The sequence below is a fragment of the Polypterus senegalus genome, chromosome 10 (genome assembly GCF_016835505.1).
Source record: "Polypterus senegalus isolate Bchr_013 chromosome 10, ASM1683550v1, whole genome shotgun sequence".
NCBI classification, from domain to species: domain Eukaryota; kingdom Metazoa; phylum Chordata; class Cladistia; order Polypteriformes; family Polypteridae; genus Polypterus; species Polypterus senegalus.
In genome coordinates this window covers 63,446,311-63,462,159 of record NC_053163.1, presented here as the reverse complement: position 1 = coordinate 63,462,159, position 15,849 = coordinate 63,446,311, and the positions used below count along the sequence as shown (strand labels likewise).

Below are 15,849 nucleotides of genomic sequence, written 5' to 3'. Positions count from 1 at the left end.
TTATCAAATCGATTCCAGTATGTACAGAAATGCGGAGACAGTACTCCATCATTATACACAGAAGTTCAATATGGTGTCCCGCAGGGCTCAGTACTGGGACCTTTACTGTTTTCACTTTACATGCTTCCACTGGGATCTCTCATTAGGAAACATAATGTTAATTTTCACTCGTATGCAGATGACACCCAGTTATACCTTTCATTTAAATCAAATGAAGTTTCTCCGATGTTGTCTTTAATTAGTTGTGTTAGTGAATTAAAGGAATGGATGAATGAGAACTACTTGTCTTTAAATACAGATAAAACAGAGATGTTAATTGTTGGAGGGAATGACGCTGATCACAGCAATATTTTGTCGTCATTTAACTCAGTTGGAATCCCAATTAATTTTACTGAATCAGCCCGCAATCTAGGAGTTATCTTTGACTCTAGCATGTCATTTAAAGCGCATATTACAAAGTCGTCCAAAACATGTTTTTCCATCTTAAAAATGTTAGGAAATTAAGGCGCTTTCTAAATAAACAGGATTGTGAGAAATTAATTCATGCATTTATCTCTAGTAGGATTGACTACTGCAATGCGGTGTTCACTGGCTGTTCAAACTGTTCTCTATACAGCCTCCAGTTAATCCAAAATGCGCTGCAAGAATTATTACAAGAACAAGAAAATATGAACACATAACCCCAGTTCTTAAATCTTTACACTGGCTCCCAGTTAAGTTTAGGGCAGATTTCAAAATCATCCTTTTAACATATAAAGCATTAAATGGCCAAGGTCCGGCTTACTTGTCTGAACTTATCATGACTTACAAACCTGAGCACATTAAGATCTCAAGATGCTGGTCTGCTTAGGATTCCAAGGATTAATAAAATAACAGTGGGAGGTCGAGCTTTTAGTTACAGGGCCCCTAAACTGTGGAATGGTCTTCCTGCTTCCATAACAGATGCCTCTTCAGTCTCAGCCTTTAAATCCCGGCTGAAGACTCACTACTTCAGTTTAGCATATCCTGACTAGAGCTGCTGATTAACTGTACATACTGCATCTCTGTTGTTAGTCATTAGCACTATAACATAAGTAACATGATAATTATATTTGAATACTAACCCTCACCTATTCTGTTTCTTTTCTCGGTACCCAAATGTGGCAATTGGTGCCACGGCCCACCTGCCAAATTGTTTGCCTGCCTATGGTAAAGTCATCCCTGATGTAGGATCACAGGAATCATGGGAAAGAGGGGTCCTTTCATCGGAGCAACGTTTCAGCCGTGGCATGGCCAAATGGGGAGGCAGCTAGATGGATGAGGTCTCCAGGACTCTAAAAATATCCAAACCTAATTATGTCATATCATCTACTGTTAAACCGTACTTCTAAAATTTTTATTATTATGCTGTCTTAAGGAATTGTTCTGTTCTGTATATTGTATTGTATTGACCCCCTACTTTTGACACCCACTGCACGCCCAACCTACCTGGAAAGGGGTCTCTCTTTGAACTGCCTTTCCCGAGGTTTCTTCCTTTTTCCCTACAAGGTTTTATTGGGATTTTTTCCTTGTCTTCTCAGAGAGTCAAGGCTGGGGGGCTGTCAAAAGGCAGGGCCTGTTAAAGCCCATTGCGGCACTTCCTGTGTCATTTTGGGCTATACAAAAATAAACTATTGTATTGTATTGTATGTGGGCGGTCCCTCACCTGTGCACTCGGTGAGAAACGCCCACACCACAGATCGCCCCGTGGCTTGCTATGGCCCAACCCCCCCTCGCTAAGCCGCCGCGAGAGCAGTGATTATTTATTTTAAAAAATCTGGCCTTTGCACAGCTGTGGACCCATAACACCACAGCCTGCCTGCTGGGAAAGTAAAGTAGAAATGTTCAAGGCAGGAGTTTGACTCATTAACCAGCGCCACGGAGAGAGTGCTGTCAGGAGTCAAGTTGAAAATAAACACTTTGCTGATTGGAAGGAGCAAAGAAAAGAATGGGTGGTTAGAAAATAGAAATGGAACAGTACAATGGTGGCAAACTGAACCAGCAGTCCCAACTGTTAGATAAACTTCCTACACAGAAAGGCTCAAAGAGGTTAAAGGATTTTGTTTGATTTCTCTATATTCATTTCTCCTTGTGGACTTCATTTTATGTAGGAAAGATGTTTTCCACTTACTTTGAATGACATTTTTTTGAGTTTGGGGATGGTTCAGGAGTGATCCCTTATTGCTCACTACAATAGGATGTATAGTGGACAAGAGGTTGCCAGAAGGAAAATGGATATGGACATGGCGCTGTCATGACAACGCTGTTGCAAAAGGATGGTAACCCCTCTGAGTTCAAAGTTTTGCACAGAAACACCTATATAAGAATTAAAGAGTGCCAACCAGGATCCGAATAAGCCTATTTGGTGTAGTCAAGAAGTGAGTCAAAACAAGAGTGCTTTCTGTGTGGAATTTGTAAGTTCTTTATGTGAGTTGGTTTTTTCCACAGCCCAAGAACATGCAGTTATACTGATTTCCTAATTTTTTTAGGTGTGAGAGAGGATTCGCTTCTGCTTGCTAAAACCCTACACTGGACAAAATGGACTCATAAAATTGATTTAGAAAACAGTGTGAATTGACAATAAAGTTTCTATTTTGACAGCATACAGATAAAGGTTTACAAGAGAGGGAACAAACATTTTTGGAATTATTCCACTACTTAAAAACTCCTTACCTTCAAGGATTTCAGGGTTGATATTGACAAACGTTATTTTATTTTGTAGGTATCGCTGGTTAAGCTTCCAGAGGCAAATTAGAAAAGATTTTTTTTCTTTAAAGGTATTTGTCACCCACTTGTACACCTTGTCTAAATGCAGATCAAATTCACAAGTTTCCTAAAAAGATAAAAAATATCCAGAATAAACTTAATAAACAACATTTTTTTTTATGTATGTACATTCTTAGCAAGTGATGTTAAGGTTAGTTTCCACAGAGTAAATTAGAGAACTCTGAAATTACAACAGTGCAAAAAAAGATCACAAAATCATTGGAGTATTGCAGGCAATTTTATTCATAACTGTTTTTCTTTGTATTGTGCCAAACAGACACTCGATTTATCAAGAAAACACTTTTTCTTTACTCTTTTCTTAATACTGGTAATGTTGTAATACAATCACTACAAACGGCAATATTCAAATTACGCCCTTTCTTTAGTCCCAATACCAGGCAGTATCAGTTAGTGGTGGTAGGCAAACTCAAATCCCCCTTTAAACTTCAATAAAACAATCCCATTGCCAAAAGGTATACGCCAACATTAAGCACTACTGTTTCAAACCCAACATGAAAGAAATCAAAATGAACAGTCTAATTCTAGGTGCAGCGCAGCAGAGTCTCCTGGGAAGCCAGTGTCGTCCGTCGCTACAGTATATAAAGCTACTGTATATTAAATGATATTTGAAACAGATATTGAATCTAGTAAAAACTCTTAGTATTATGCAAAATGATTTATAGTAATAATGTAATTTCAAACCAGATTTATTAAAGACAGATATTTAGTATCCAGTTTTTGGTGCTTGTTCAATATAATATATTCACCTACATAATCTAAATCTCCAGAGGTTCTATTATCTATAGATGCAGAAAATGTGTTTGAATGGAAATGGGATATCTATTTACCCTAATTAAGAAATATAAATGTTGATTCTGATATATCTGAATGGATTAAATTACTAGTCAACAAGGCTGTACTAATAATATAACCTCAGATTATTTTGAATTATAATGTGGAACCAGACCAGGATGTCCATTACCACCAGAAAAGAAAAAGAGAACAGTCAGTCAGTCATTTTTTAACCTGCTTATTCCTGCACAGTGTTCTAGGCAATGCTGGACCTTTCTCAACTAGCAGAGGGTGCAAGGCAGGAATAATCCGTGTACAGGCTGCCAGTCCATCATAGGGTGAACACACATACACGCGCGCACACAGACACACAAGGGAGGAAACCGGAGCACCCGGAGGAAACATGGGGAAAGCATGTGAACTCCATGCAGGGAGGGCACTGAAAGTGAACCTAGGATTCCATATACTGCAAGGTAGCAGCGCTACCATTGTGCCCAGGAAAAAAATAACAAGGTTACATTTTATATTTTGACATACAAATAAAAAATGTAACTAAAATTAAACTATGTTATTTTGACAATTGTGTGACAGGTGTGTGTACAATGAAAAGGTTCTGTTTTACTATTAGGTGTTTTTGTAGGAGGAGTGTGCTAAAGAGCTACAATACTATGTTCTCTTCTTAAAAATGTATTAATCATGATTTTTTTATGAAATTTTCTGTTATAAATTTTCAGGTATCCACAGCTTAACTCTACAGCATTGGGCTGTACAACTGTGAAAAAAACTCCATTCCATAGCCTAATCCAAACACTCACACACAACACAAATAATAATCAACTATCAGCCTTCTGTGCACATGTTTGTGATGTAGGAGAAAATCAAGGTGACCAAAATATTACAATGCCAACAAAGAGAGAATATACAAAAAAGTAGTGAAAAGGCCAGGATATTAACTTAGAACCAGGGAGGATCTCCAATAATTTGTCTGACTTATTGGGCCAGAGTGCCAGTCTATAATTAAAACATTTTAACAGAATATTTAGTATCAGTCAGAAAATGTAGTTCACAGCAAATCACTGCCTAATGCATTGCAGTCCTTTCTGGTAAGTCCAAAAATAAGACACCTAATGTATTTCAGTCGTTTCTGGTAAGTCCAAAAATATAACAGGACAATTTATCAGCCGTGCATTGCTTTATGAGTAATAAATAGAATTTCACATCTTGAATTCAACCCAAATAAAATATGCATGATTTATTTCTAAATTGTAATAATAAATCTGAGTTATTTAACTTCTAATCAGGATTTACCAATACTGTAAAATTTAAAGAAAGGGTTGAAAGAAATTAGTTAGGAAAAAACATTAACTCATTGCAATGTAAGCTAAACTATGGTGTAAAATGCTGTATGTTTGTTATTTCTTGAGAAATATTTTCTGGCATCATGAATTTGCAAACTTTCACACAGAAATTATGCCTCTGACCCTAATCTCATAAAAGCATCACCTGTGTTGAAAAATATATTGACATTGGGAAGCATAAAGATACAGTATTTTCTGTGGATTCCAACAATCAATTAAATCCATTTTAAAAAGTGATAGATCTCGTGGGTGCATATTATTCTTCAGAAGTGGAAGGTATGCTGGTTGCTCCCTTTGAAGAATCAAGTCATGTTGCCATTACATTTTACCTAAGAGTTAACATCTCAAATATTTGCAATTCAACAAGTGAATGAATGAATGAAGCAATGCCTCTCAACTTTCTAAAAACACTATATTTAATAATAAATCATTCTAAACACCTTTTAAACACTACTTCAGGCAGCCAGCATTTACTTGCAAGGTTCACCCACAGACATGAATGTATGGTTAACTGCTGTCTCCCACATGTAACCCTTAGCTGAATTAAGCACATTTGATAACTCATTGATGCATTAAAACATATTGAAAAAGTTAGCATATTAAGATCTTGTGGAAGCTAAAACAAAAAGGGTTAAGAACATTAAAAAGTAAAATAAGTAATATAAGACAAAACGTAAAGTCCAAGATCAGTGTTATTAAAGGTGTCACACATGTGCACATGGGAGGCAGCTAAAGGGCTTGAGTGAAGGCAGTTCTGAGGCATGCCGGGATGTGGCAGAGTGCCCTGACTCTTTTTCTCCCTTTCCTGTAGACCATTCCCGGGAGATTCCACCTGGCTCTCTTGACATCACTTCCAGGACGGAGCCAATGGAAGTAGACCTTACCAGCTCCGGTCCCTCGGATGTCACGTTTCGGCTTGATCCAATGACTGAAGAACACGTGCCCGATCCTTATGACCTCACTTCCTGTCTTCCCCTTTAAAAGCCTGCCCTTTTTCCCTTTTCCCTCAGTCTCATTCTGGACTCAGTTGGATGCACATCAGCGCTGTGTATTTGATAAAAAACGATTTTGCAGCCAGGATACCATATTATACGGGTGGCTGCCCCAAATCTTTATCTGTTTATGTCTCGTTCTTGTGACATTGGCGTAGTCGGCAGGATGGAGAAGTCTCAGAAGAGAAGCGGACAGGACCTGCAATACACCCAGGTGGGAGCGTACCGGGGTCGAGTGTTCAGGCAGGGAGGGTGTCCCGTGGTTCAGCGAGACCTGGTGCGGGCTCCGCTCCTGGCACGCATAACTAGGCCACCTAGAGAGGCCAAGGAGTGTGCGGGTGGGGCTCACAGAGTTGGGCCGCTCCGGAGGGGGGAGGCAAAAGGGGCTCAGTATGCTCTCTTGGGGGAGAGTGCCTGCCTCCCTGTGAAACCAGAGCCCCGTTTACCACCTAGGGGTGCCCCAGACTGGCAGGTGAGTAAATAAAAAAATGGAGGTTGGACCCAGAGCGGCCGACCATCAAACAAGCCTGGTCCTTCTGGGCAATGGTAGGGCAGTGGCTACGGCTATTTGAAAACAAGCCCTACCAAATAATAGAGCAGGTAGCTTGCTATCTGCTCCTGAAAACGCCTCCCAATGGCTTCATCCAGCCGGTCTGGGGCAAGCAGTTTAAGAACCATAAAGAGCTCATAGAGCTTCTGGAGACACAAAGGGTGGCCTCGCACACTGAGGGAGCAGAACCGTCCTTATGTTGAACTCAGCCGGGGTACGTCCCAAGACCTAGCCCCTCCCTGTACAACCCAGAGCTTGTATTGGCATCCGCGGTGCCGTAGGCACGCAAACCGCTTGGAGGCAAGGAGGAATGCAGGTGGAGGGCGAGGAAGGGTTGGTGTGCTCTGGCTAATCAGTTGGCGGTCCCACATACTGGCGTGGTGATCGTCAACGGACACAAGACCACAGCTTTGTTTGATTCTGGCAGCAACATTTCCATTGTTGCCCGCTGCTTTGTGCAACCGCAACAGTGGCTAAAATTTAAGACCGGTATAACCTGTGTCCACGGAGAAATCCGCTGGTACAGGTCCGCCGCTTGTGTCATCAGTTATGGAGGATCAGTTCACAAACTCACCGGTAGCGGTCCTTCCTGATCCTCCACACCCGGTAATACTAGGGCAGGACTTGTCTAAAATTAAAAGCGGTGAGACACATACCACTCCCGGGATTAATATGGGCCTCGTTATGGATGGAGATGAGCTGTCCCAATCTGCCTCCACGCCGTGTAATCAACCGGCAGAGAGAGACGAAGCGGCCGTCCTGGGTGACGTGGCAACTCCCGGGCCGTCGCGTGCTGACACGTCATCCACCAACGCCGCGGCGGAGCGGGAGAAAACCATGCCCATTGAGGTCGGTGCAGACCTCTCTTCCTTTTACGCTTCCAATTTAGAGAGACGCCGGCCTCCTTTAAAAGGAAGCAGTGAAGTGACGACTCCCTGAAATTTACAAAAAATGCAGGGGTCCTAGTCAACGGCCAGCGTACAAACCAGTCCATGCCACAGGGTCCTCACTTTGTGTTAGACAATGACCTTCTTTATCGTGTAGCAATGTTTGATGGGCAGGAGAGAAAGCTACTGCTAATTCTGCGTACCTTCCGGTGGCAGATTTGAGAGCTAGCACACGCCCACCTCCTAGGTGGCCACTTGGGCACCAAGAAAACCCTGGAGCGGATAAAGTTCCGTTTCTACTGGCCGGGGATCAATGAGGAGGTTTGTCGCTTTGCGCTTCCTGCCCGGAGTGTCAACTGTGACAAATTCCTAGATGGGACCGTGCTCCTCTTGTTCCTATACCCTTAATTGACATTACCTTCCACAGAATTTGGGTCGATTTGGTCGGACCCCTAGAGCCCTCAGCCCGAGGATACAAGTACATTTTATTCCTCGTGGATTATGCTACAAAGTACCCCGAAGCTGTTCCGTTGCGCTCAGCTACCTCTAAAGCCATCACACGGGAATTACTAAACATCTTTGCGCTCGTGGGTATCCCCAAGGAAGTCTTGACGGACCAAGGGACACCCTTCACTTCGGAGACATTCAAGAAGACTGCCAAGTTACTGAAAATAAAGCATTTAAAGACCGCAGTGTATCATCCTCAAACTGACGGATTAGTGGAAAGGTTTAATCAGACTCTCAAACAAATGCTGCATAAGGTGGTCAGCGAGGATGGAAGGAACTGGGATCAGCTCCTTCCCCTCATCCTTTTTGCCTATCGGGAAGTCCCACAAGCCTCCACGGGGTTCTCTCCTTTTGAATTACTGTATGGGCGACAACCTCGGGGCATATTAGATATTCTAAAAGAAGGATGGGAAGAAGAGGCTCTTCCCTCTACAAACATACAAGGTATTAGAGTATATCGCGCAGTTATGTGATAGATTTGGAAAGATTCGGCCTCTCCTTAAAAGTCACATGGAAGAGGCTCAAGCAGCACAGGCCAGGTACTACAACCGTGGCACGTCTCTTCGGGAGTTCCACCCGGGAGATCAGGTCGTGGTCCTAGTGCCTACCTCCCACTCTAAATTGCTTGCCCATTGGCAAGGCCCCTACGAAGTTAAGGAGAGGAAGGGACTGGTTGACTATTTGTTGAGTCAACCCAATCGTCGGCCGAAGCGGGTTTATCATGTGAACCTGCTGAAACCGTGGAAGGACAGGGACCCCGATCCCTCCTCTGGCCAGCCCTGCTCACTCTCCGCTCACACACACAGCCTTAACTTCGGTACGGACTTAAGTCCCATACAACGGTAGGAGCTGGAAACAGTTATCCGGACCGTTCGGAGGTAGTCAGTGAGAACCCGGAGAGACCTCTCTGGTTGAGCACAACATTGTGACAGAGCCCGGGGTTATTGTCCAAGAACGCCCGTTTCGTCTTCCCGAGGCAAAAAGGGCTGAAGTGGAGCTTGAGGTCAAGCGCATGCTGGAACTAAGTGTGATTGAGGAAAGTTATAGTCCCTGGTCAAGCCCCATTGTGCTCGTCGGTAAGCCTGACGGGAGTTGGAGGTTCTGCAATGACTTCCGTCAGCTTAATCAAATCTTCCAATTTGATGCCTATCTAATGCCACGAGTGGACGACCTCCTCGAGAGGCTTGGACAGGCTCGATATTTGACCACACTGGACATGACAAAAGGGTACTGAGAGGTTCCTTTAACGGACTCTACGAAGGAAAAAAACGAGTTTAGTACCCCTTGCGGACACTGGCAGTATTGTGTCCTTCCATTTGGGTTACACAGGGCTCCAGCAACCTTCCAGTGTCTGGTGGACAAAGTGCTCTGGCCTCATAACTCATACAGTGCTGCCTACTTGGATGACATGGCCATCTATTCCAGCACATGGAGGGAACACCTACAGCATGTCCAAGCGGTATTGCGGACACTTGGTGAGGCCGGGCTCCGGATTAATCCCAAGAAATGCTTCTTTGGATTGAGCGAGGCCAAATATTTAGGCTACCTGGTGGGTCGGGGTACCGTAAGGCCACAGTGCTCCAAAGTTGATGCCATTTTGAAATGGCCCCGTCCGCGAACCAAGCAGCAGGTCCAAGCCTTTCGGGTTAGCCGGGTACTACCACCGGTTTGTACCCGGTTCTCGGAGTGGCGCCCTTGACTGATTTAACAAAGAAGAGGGCCCGAACATTGTGGTATGGACTGAAACAGGCGCTGCATTTGGTGACTTAAAGCAGACCCTTACGTCCGCACCTATTTTGATGGCACCTAACTTTTCTTTGCCTTTCATCCTCCAGAAGGACGCTTTGGACACAGGCCTGGGGGCCGTGCTGAGCCAAACTGTCGATGGTGTGGAACACCCCATCATGTTCCTGAGACGGAAACTGTTGGACTGGGAGACCAGGTATGCAGCGGTGGAAAGGGAGGCTTTGGCGATAAAATGGGCGATTACTCAGCTTAGGTACTACCTGTTGGGCCGGGAATTCACCCTTGTCACGGACCATGCACCTCTACAGTGGATGGCCCTGCACAAGGAGTTGAATCCGCGGGTCACCCGGTGGTTTCTTGACCTACAGTCATATAAGTTTTCGCTCGTTCATCGCCGAGGCTCTCTCCATGCCAACGCTGATGCTCTTTCTTGGGTTCACGACCTCTTGGTTAGGGTCGCCCGACCTGACGGGTCTGGGCTAAGGGGGGGTCCTTATCACACACATGGGAGTGTGCATGGGAGGCAGCTAAAGGGCTTGAGTGAAGGCAGTTCTGAGGCACGCCGGGATGTGGCAGAGTGCACTGACTCTTTCTCCCTTTCCTGTTGACCATTCCCGGGAGATTCCACCTGGCTCTCTTGACGTCACTTCCCGGACTGAGCCAATGGAAGTAGACCTTACCAGCTCCGGCCCCTCGGATGTCACGTTCGAGTTTGATCCAATGACTGAAGAACACGTGCCCGATCCTTATGACCTCAATTCCTGTCTTCCCCTTTAAAAGCCTGCCCTTTTCCCCTTTTCCCTCAGTCTCGTTCTGGACTCAGTTGGATGCACATCAGTGCTGTTGATTTGATAAAAAATGACTTTGCAGCCAGGATACCATATTATATGAGTGGCTGCCCCAAACCTTTATCTGTTTATGTCTCGTTCTTGTGACAAAGGATAAGTTTGGTATTTTTCCAAGTCAAAGTTATTTTATCATAATCATAGTATATATTCGTTTCCCACATGAAATTGCATTCTGAAATGAAGGGTATTTTATACATTTAAAAAAATAAGTAGCCCACTGTTACATTTTAGAATGTACTAGAAGGTACAGGATTCCCATTGTGAAGAAAAGTCTTAAAACTTAATGAAAACTTGCACTTACATATAGAAAAGTTTTCAATTTAAGAGAATCTGCCTTCTTTATTTCTGAGGCAAGTTTGTGACAACAAAAGTAATGGTGAGTGTGCATTTTTTGGTCTTTTTTCTTGTTGCCGCACCAAACATGGATGGAGTATTGACATTGAGCCTGTTATCCTACTTTTACTCCCGCAATTCTGTTTCTTCATTGGTTATGTTATGCAATGGCCTGATAGATGCAAACCCAAATCAAATTATTATTTTTCCTAAACGGTGCCTCACTTTTCATTGGAATGACATGCGCGCCCACAATACAAAAAGAAAAAAATCAGAAATCTGAGGCACCATAAACAAATTATTTAAGTTTTTAATGCGTGATTAGTCATTCTTGAAGAAGATGCAGTAATAATATAACTGAGGACAACACTTTTGACTAAGTAAACTCACTGATATTTCTCTGTTACCGATCTGTCTATAAATACATGGAGAGAGCATGTAAGCTCCATTTAGAACTTGACATTGTGAGGCAGTAATGACAGCTCCGTGCTACCATTCTGCTTATGTTAATACATCTGTAGTAAACTTCAAGCTGTTTAAACTTAGGTGAACTGGCATTGCGAAAGTGGCCTTAGTCTGTGTGTTCACCCTGTTCAACCCTGCCTGGATAAATGGGTCTGGAAAATGGATGGATGGATGGATGAATTATTATTATTATTTATTTAATTTTTTTAATTATTATTTGAAAGAACAGTATAAGCACAACTGCCTTGCATTAAGTAGACCAGGGTGTTCCTTGTTTAGCGTTTGCATGTTTTTCATGGGTGCTCCATCTTCCTTTTACATTCTAAACACATGCACGTTAGGTGGATTGGTGTTGCTAAAGTGTCCCGAGTGTGTGTGCGAGTGTTTGTGTGTGTTCACCCTGCAATACCCAGATGCCCTGTTCATAGGTTTCAGCTTCCCTTCCCTTTTCAGCTTCCATGGATAAGCAGGTTAGGAAGCTGAGTGGATGGATGCTTATAACATCCGGTCAGGTCTTGTCACTTGATTGCATGCTCTGTGAAATAATGAACTAAGCTCCCATATAGTGAAAGAATATAAGAGATTGTAAGAGTGACTTTTTTCAGTTTTTATTGTCTAGTTGAGCAGCACGGTGGCGCAGTTGTAGCACTGCTGCCTCACAGTTCAGAGACCCAGGTTCCAGGGTTCTCCCCGTGTCTGCGTGGGTTTTCTCTGGGTACTCTGATTTCCTCCCACAGTCCTAAGACATGTAGGTTAGGTGCATTGGTGATTCTAAATTGTCCCTAGTGTGTGCTTGGGGGGTATGTGTGTGTGTGTGCATGCCCTGTGGTGGGCTGGCACCCTGCCCAGGGTTTGTTTCCTGCTTTGCGCCCTGTGTTGGCTGGGATTGGCTCCAGCAGACCCCCGTGATCCTGTAGTTAGGATATAGAGGGTTGGATAATGGATGGATGGATTGTCTAGTTGACATTGATGATGGCGCCGATCAGGACAGCCACGGTTGTTTGGTCGTTGCTTATGTGTCTGTTGTTTTTGTCTTGTAACTTTGCCTTTTGCAACAATATGAGGATTACTGACACACAAGAAGAGCTCCTATCTATTGGGCTCGGACTTAATTTCTCCTCAACTCATCAAGGACATTTACATACGGATTTACCACTTATGAACCCTCTGACTGCTAGGATTCTTCCAGTTGAGCAAGATAAGTCTACAAGCTAATAGTGAAGTAAAGACAATTACAGTTTGTTTGTTCTTCTCCACTTTAAGCCCATCTGAAAGTACACCAAACATAGCTGTTAATGGAATAGGAGAGATTATGACACTCTCTGAAAAGCATTTAAAACGTTTTGTCCAGAATGATGTTAATTTGGTGCAGGCCCAAAACGTGGTACAGTGAGGCTGGAGCTTGATCGCATTGTTTGCAGGTCGGATCTTGCCCAGGAAACATTTTAGACAATTTTAAATGAGATAGATGTGCTTGATAGAATAATTTGAATAATTGAATGCTTTGTGCATATGGAGCTAGAGTGAATTCTGTGCATGGCTGCCTTCCACTTCATTTCTGAAATGTTGAATAAGAGATCCTTTTCCCACTGTTCTCATTGATCTTCAAAAGGAAGGGAATTTATGGTTTTATATATTATAGAAATGCTGTTTGAATCTTCAAGACTGATCAATATTTCTTCTGGAATAGAAATAGGTGGGAGATGAGGAATATTGGGCAGATTTCATTGGAAAAGTTTCTGATTTAGAGATAGTGGAAAAATTGTGTTGATGGGATGATAAATTTGGAGAGTAATTGTTCATAGAAAGCAAAGACATCATTTATATACAAATCTCTAAATGATTTAATCCCATACATTTTCCATACATTAAAAACTGTGTAAGTCTGAGAGGGTGGAAAAAGGTGGTTATCATGTGGAGGTGCCACAGATAAAATATTCTCTAACATTGGTTCCATATTCTGAGTGAATGAAGAACAATTGGGTTGTTAGTATATTGACAATGTCTTTTATTTACTGGTGTACAAAACAGGGAATATAAAGTAGTACTGCAGGATTGTATTTCTATTGCGGACCAAGCTAGTGTGTGTTCATCTATTTGTGTCAATGTTCGGGTTTTTATAGTTTGTATGTTTGCTGCCCAGCAATAAAACTGAAAATTAGGTAGAGCCATGCCACCTTCTGCTTTAGGTCATTGTAATGTCACCTTTTGGCTGTGTGGATATTTTGAATTCCAAATAAAAGAAGTTATGATTAAATCTAATTTCTTAAAAAATGATTTGCAATGCATATGGGCATGTTTTGAAATAGAAACAGAAGCTTAGGGAGGATAGTCATATTGAGAGTGGTAATTCACCCTGCTAAAGCAAAATGTAAGGTAGATCATCTATGCGCATCTTGTTTACATTTTTCCAAGCAGACAGGAACATTTTGTTGAAAAAGTGCTTTATATTTATTTGTGATGTTAACCCCTAGGTATTTAAACTGATTTGCAACTATAAAATGGAAGGCGTCCAATCTAATGTTCACTGGAAAGGACACAATTTTGTTCAATTACTTTTGAGTCCAGATATCTTTTGAAATTCTACTAGTGCAGTTAGGTCTGCAGACACAGAATGTTGTGGGTCTGATATATATAGTACCATGTCAACTGAATATAGTAATATTTTCTGTTGAAGTCCTCTGAAAATCCTCAACTTTAATAACACAAACCTAACCATCAAGCTTCCCAGATACAAACATCTTGTAAAATGCCCCAGCAGGGACAGGAAGACTTTAGATCACTGCTACTGCTCCATAAAAGATGCATACTGGGCTTTGCCTCACGTGCCGCTGGGTGATTCTGATCACGTTATGCTATGGTTGCTACCCACTTATAAACAAAAGCTAATATTACCTAAGCCAGTAAAGATTCAGTTCCGGGACTGATGTATCAGTTGAATCATTACAAGATTGGCTACACTGTACAGATTCAAAAATGCTTGTGAAAACATTCACGAGTTGACTGACAATGTTACTTCTTATATTAGCTTCTGTGAAGAGGTTTGCATTCCCAGCGAATCAATTGTGATTTAGAACAATGGTTCACCAAAGAACTAAGGAAACTTCGTCAAGTGAAAGAAAAAGCACATAAAATTCAGATATGCTGAATGGAAACACAAAAATAAACTGGAGCTTCAGTTCTCAGCAAATAATAGCTCCTCTACATGGAGAAGCCTTCAGTCTGTTATAATTAGAAAAAGACGTCTCCCAATGCTTACTCAGATTCATCCCTCCCTGACAAATTTAACAAGTTTAATAGCAGATTTGAACAACAAGGTGCTGAATATCTACAATCGCTCTGCTCTGAAGTGGTTTTAACACCAGCCACTTCTTTACAAAAGCCTCACCCCTCTTCTCCCTTTTCTATAAAAGAATATGACATCTGGAAGCTGTTTTCAACATAGAACTGCAAAAAGTCAGCTAGTTGTGACTCTGTCTCACCTGCAACAATCAAACACTGTGCTAGGCAGCTCACTCCCCTCTTCACAAACATCTCTAACCATTCTCTGGCACAGTGTACTGTACCTGATTGCTCAAACCCTTCTGTTATTGTTCATGTTCCCAAAAGTGATAAAATAAGCTGCCTCTCTGATTACAGGCCTATTGCTTTTACTTCAGTTCTAATAAAAATATTTGAACAACTTTTTCTAACTCATATGAAGTCTGTTACCGCTACTGTTCTTGACCCTCTTCAGTTTGCATGGGTCTTCATTTTGTACTGGAGCATCTGGGCTGTAAAGGAACTTATGCCAGAATACTGTTTGTTGGCTTCAGTTCATCTTTTAACACCATTGTTCCTGCACTGTTGTTAACTAAATTTCTATACACTGAATTGAATCCTTCCATCTGTAAATGGATTTGCAGTTTTCTGGTAAATTGGAAACAATATGTTCATGGGGAATTCCATCTCTCTGACAGTCTCCATATTAGCACAGGTGCCTCTCAAGTCTGTGTACCTTCCCCCCTACTTTATTCCTAGTACACCAATGATGGTAGGTCCACTGATCCTCCAGTTAAAATCATTAAGTTTGCTGAGGCCACCATCATTATTGGTGTAATTACTAATGGCGGTAAAACACACTATAAAAAAGAGGTGCCTCATTATGTATCTTGCTGTGCTTCCAACAACCTAGTGTGCAATACCTCCAAGATAGTGGAAATGGTGATTGACTTTCACAAACAGCAGTTAGAACCTATCTCACTAGAAATTAATGATTCTGCAGTCAATATGGAGGAGTTTTTCAAATTTGTGGGCACAACTATCACACTCTCAGCTGGGACCTTAACACCACCTACATTATTTGTCTGCTGAGAAGATGATTGGCTGTACCCTTCCATCTGTTGCAGAGGTGTATACATCTTGTGTCACTAACCATGTCATAAGGGTCACCACTGACTCATCTCACCCAGCTCATCACTTATTCCATAAACTTCCTTCTGGTAAGCATTTCAGGTCAATTTAAAACAGGGGTTCTCAAACTCGGTCCTGGAGGACCCCTGTGGCTGCAGGTTTTTGTTCCAACCAGCCTGTGTTTTTAATTGGACT

The 15,849-nt window shown here is 42.3% G+C and overlaps 1 protein-coding gene across 4 annotated transcripts in view; it reads right to left on the bottom strand.

Moving 5' to 3' along the window:
* LOC120537148 (exocyst complex component 1-like) overlaps nucleotides 1–15,849 on the bottom strand; it is a 91,481-nt gene that overhangs the window by 68,917 nt on the left and 6,715 nt on the right. For all 4 annotated transcript variants that reach the window (XM_039765854.1, XM_039765853.1, XM_039765852.1 and 1 more), the window contains exon 3: nucleotides 2,692–2,851. In XM_039765854.1, the coding sequence (XP_039621788.1) occupies nucleotides 2,692–2,851 (160 nt within the window). The remainder of the gene's footprint in view (nucleotides 1–2,691; nucleotides 2,852–15,849) is intronic.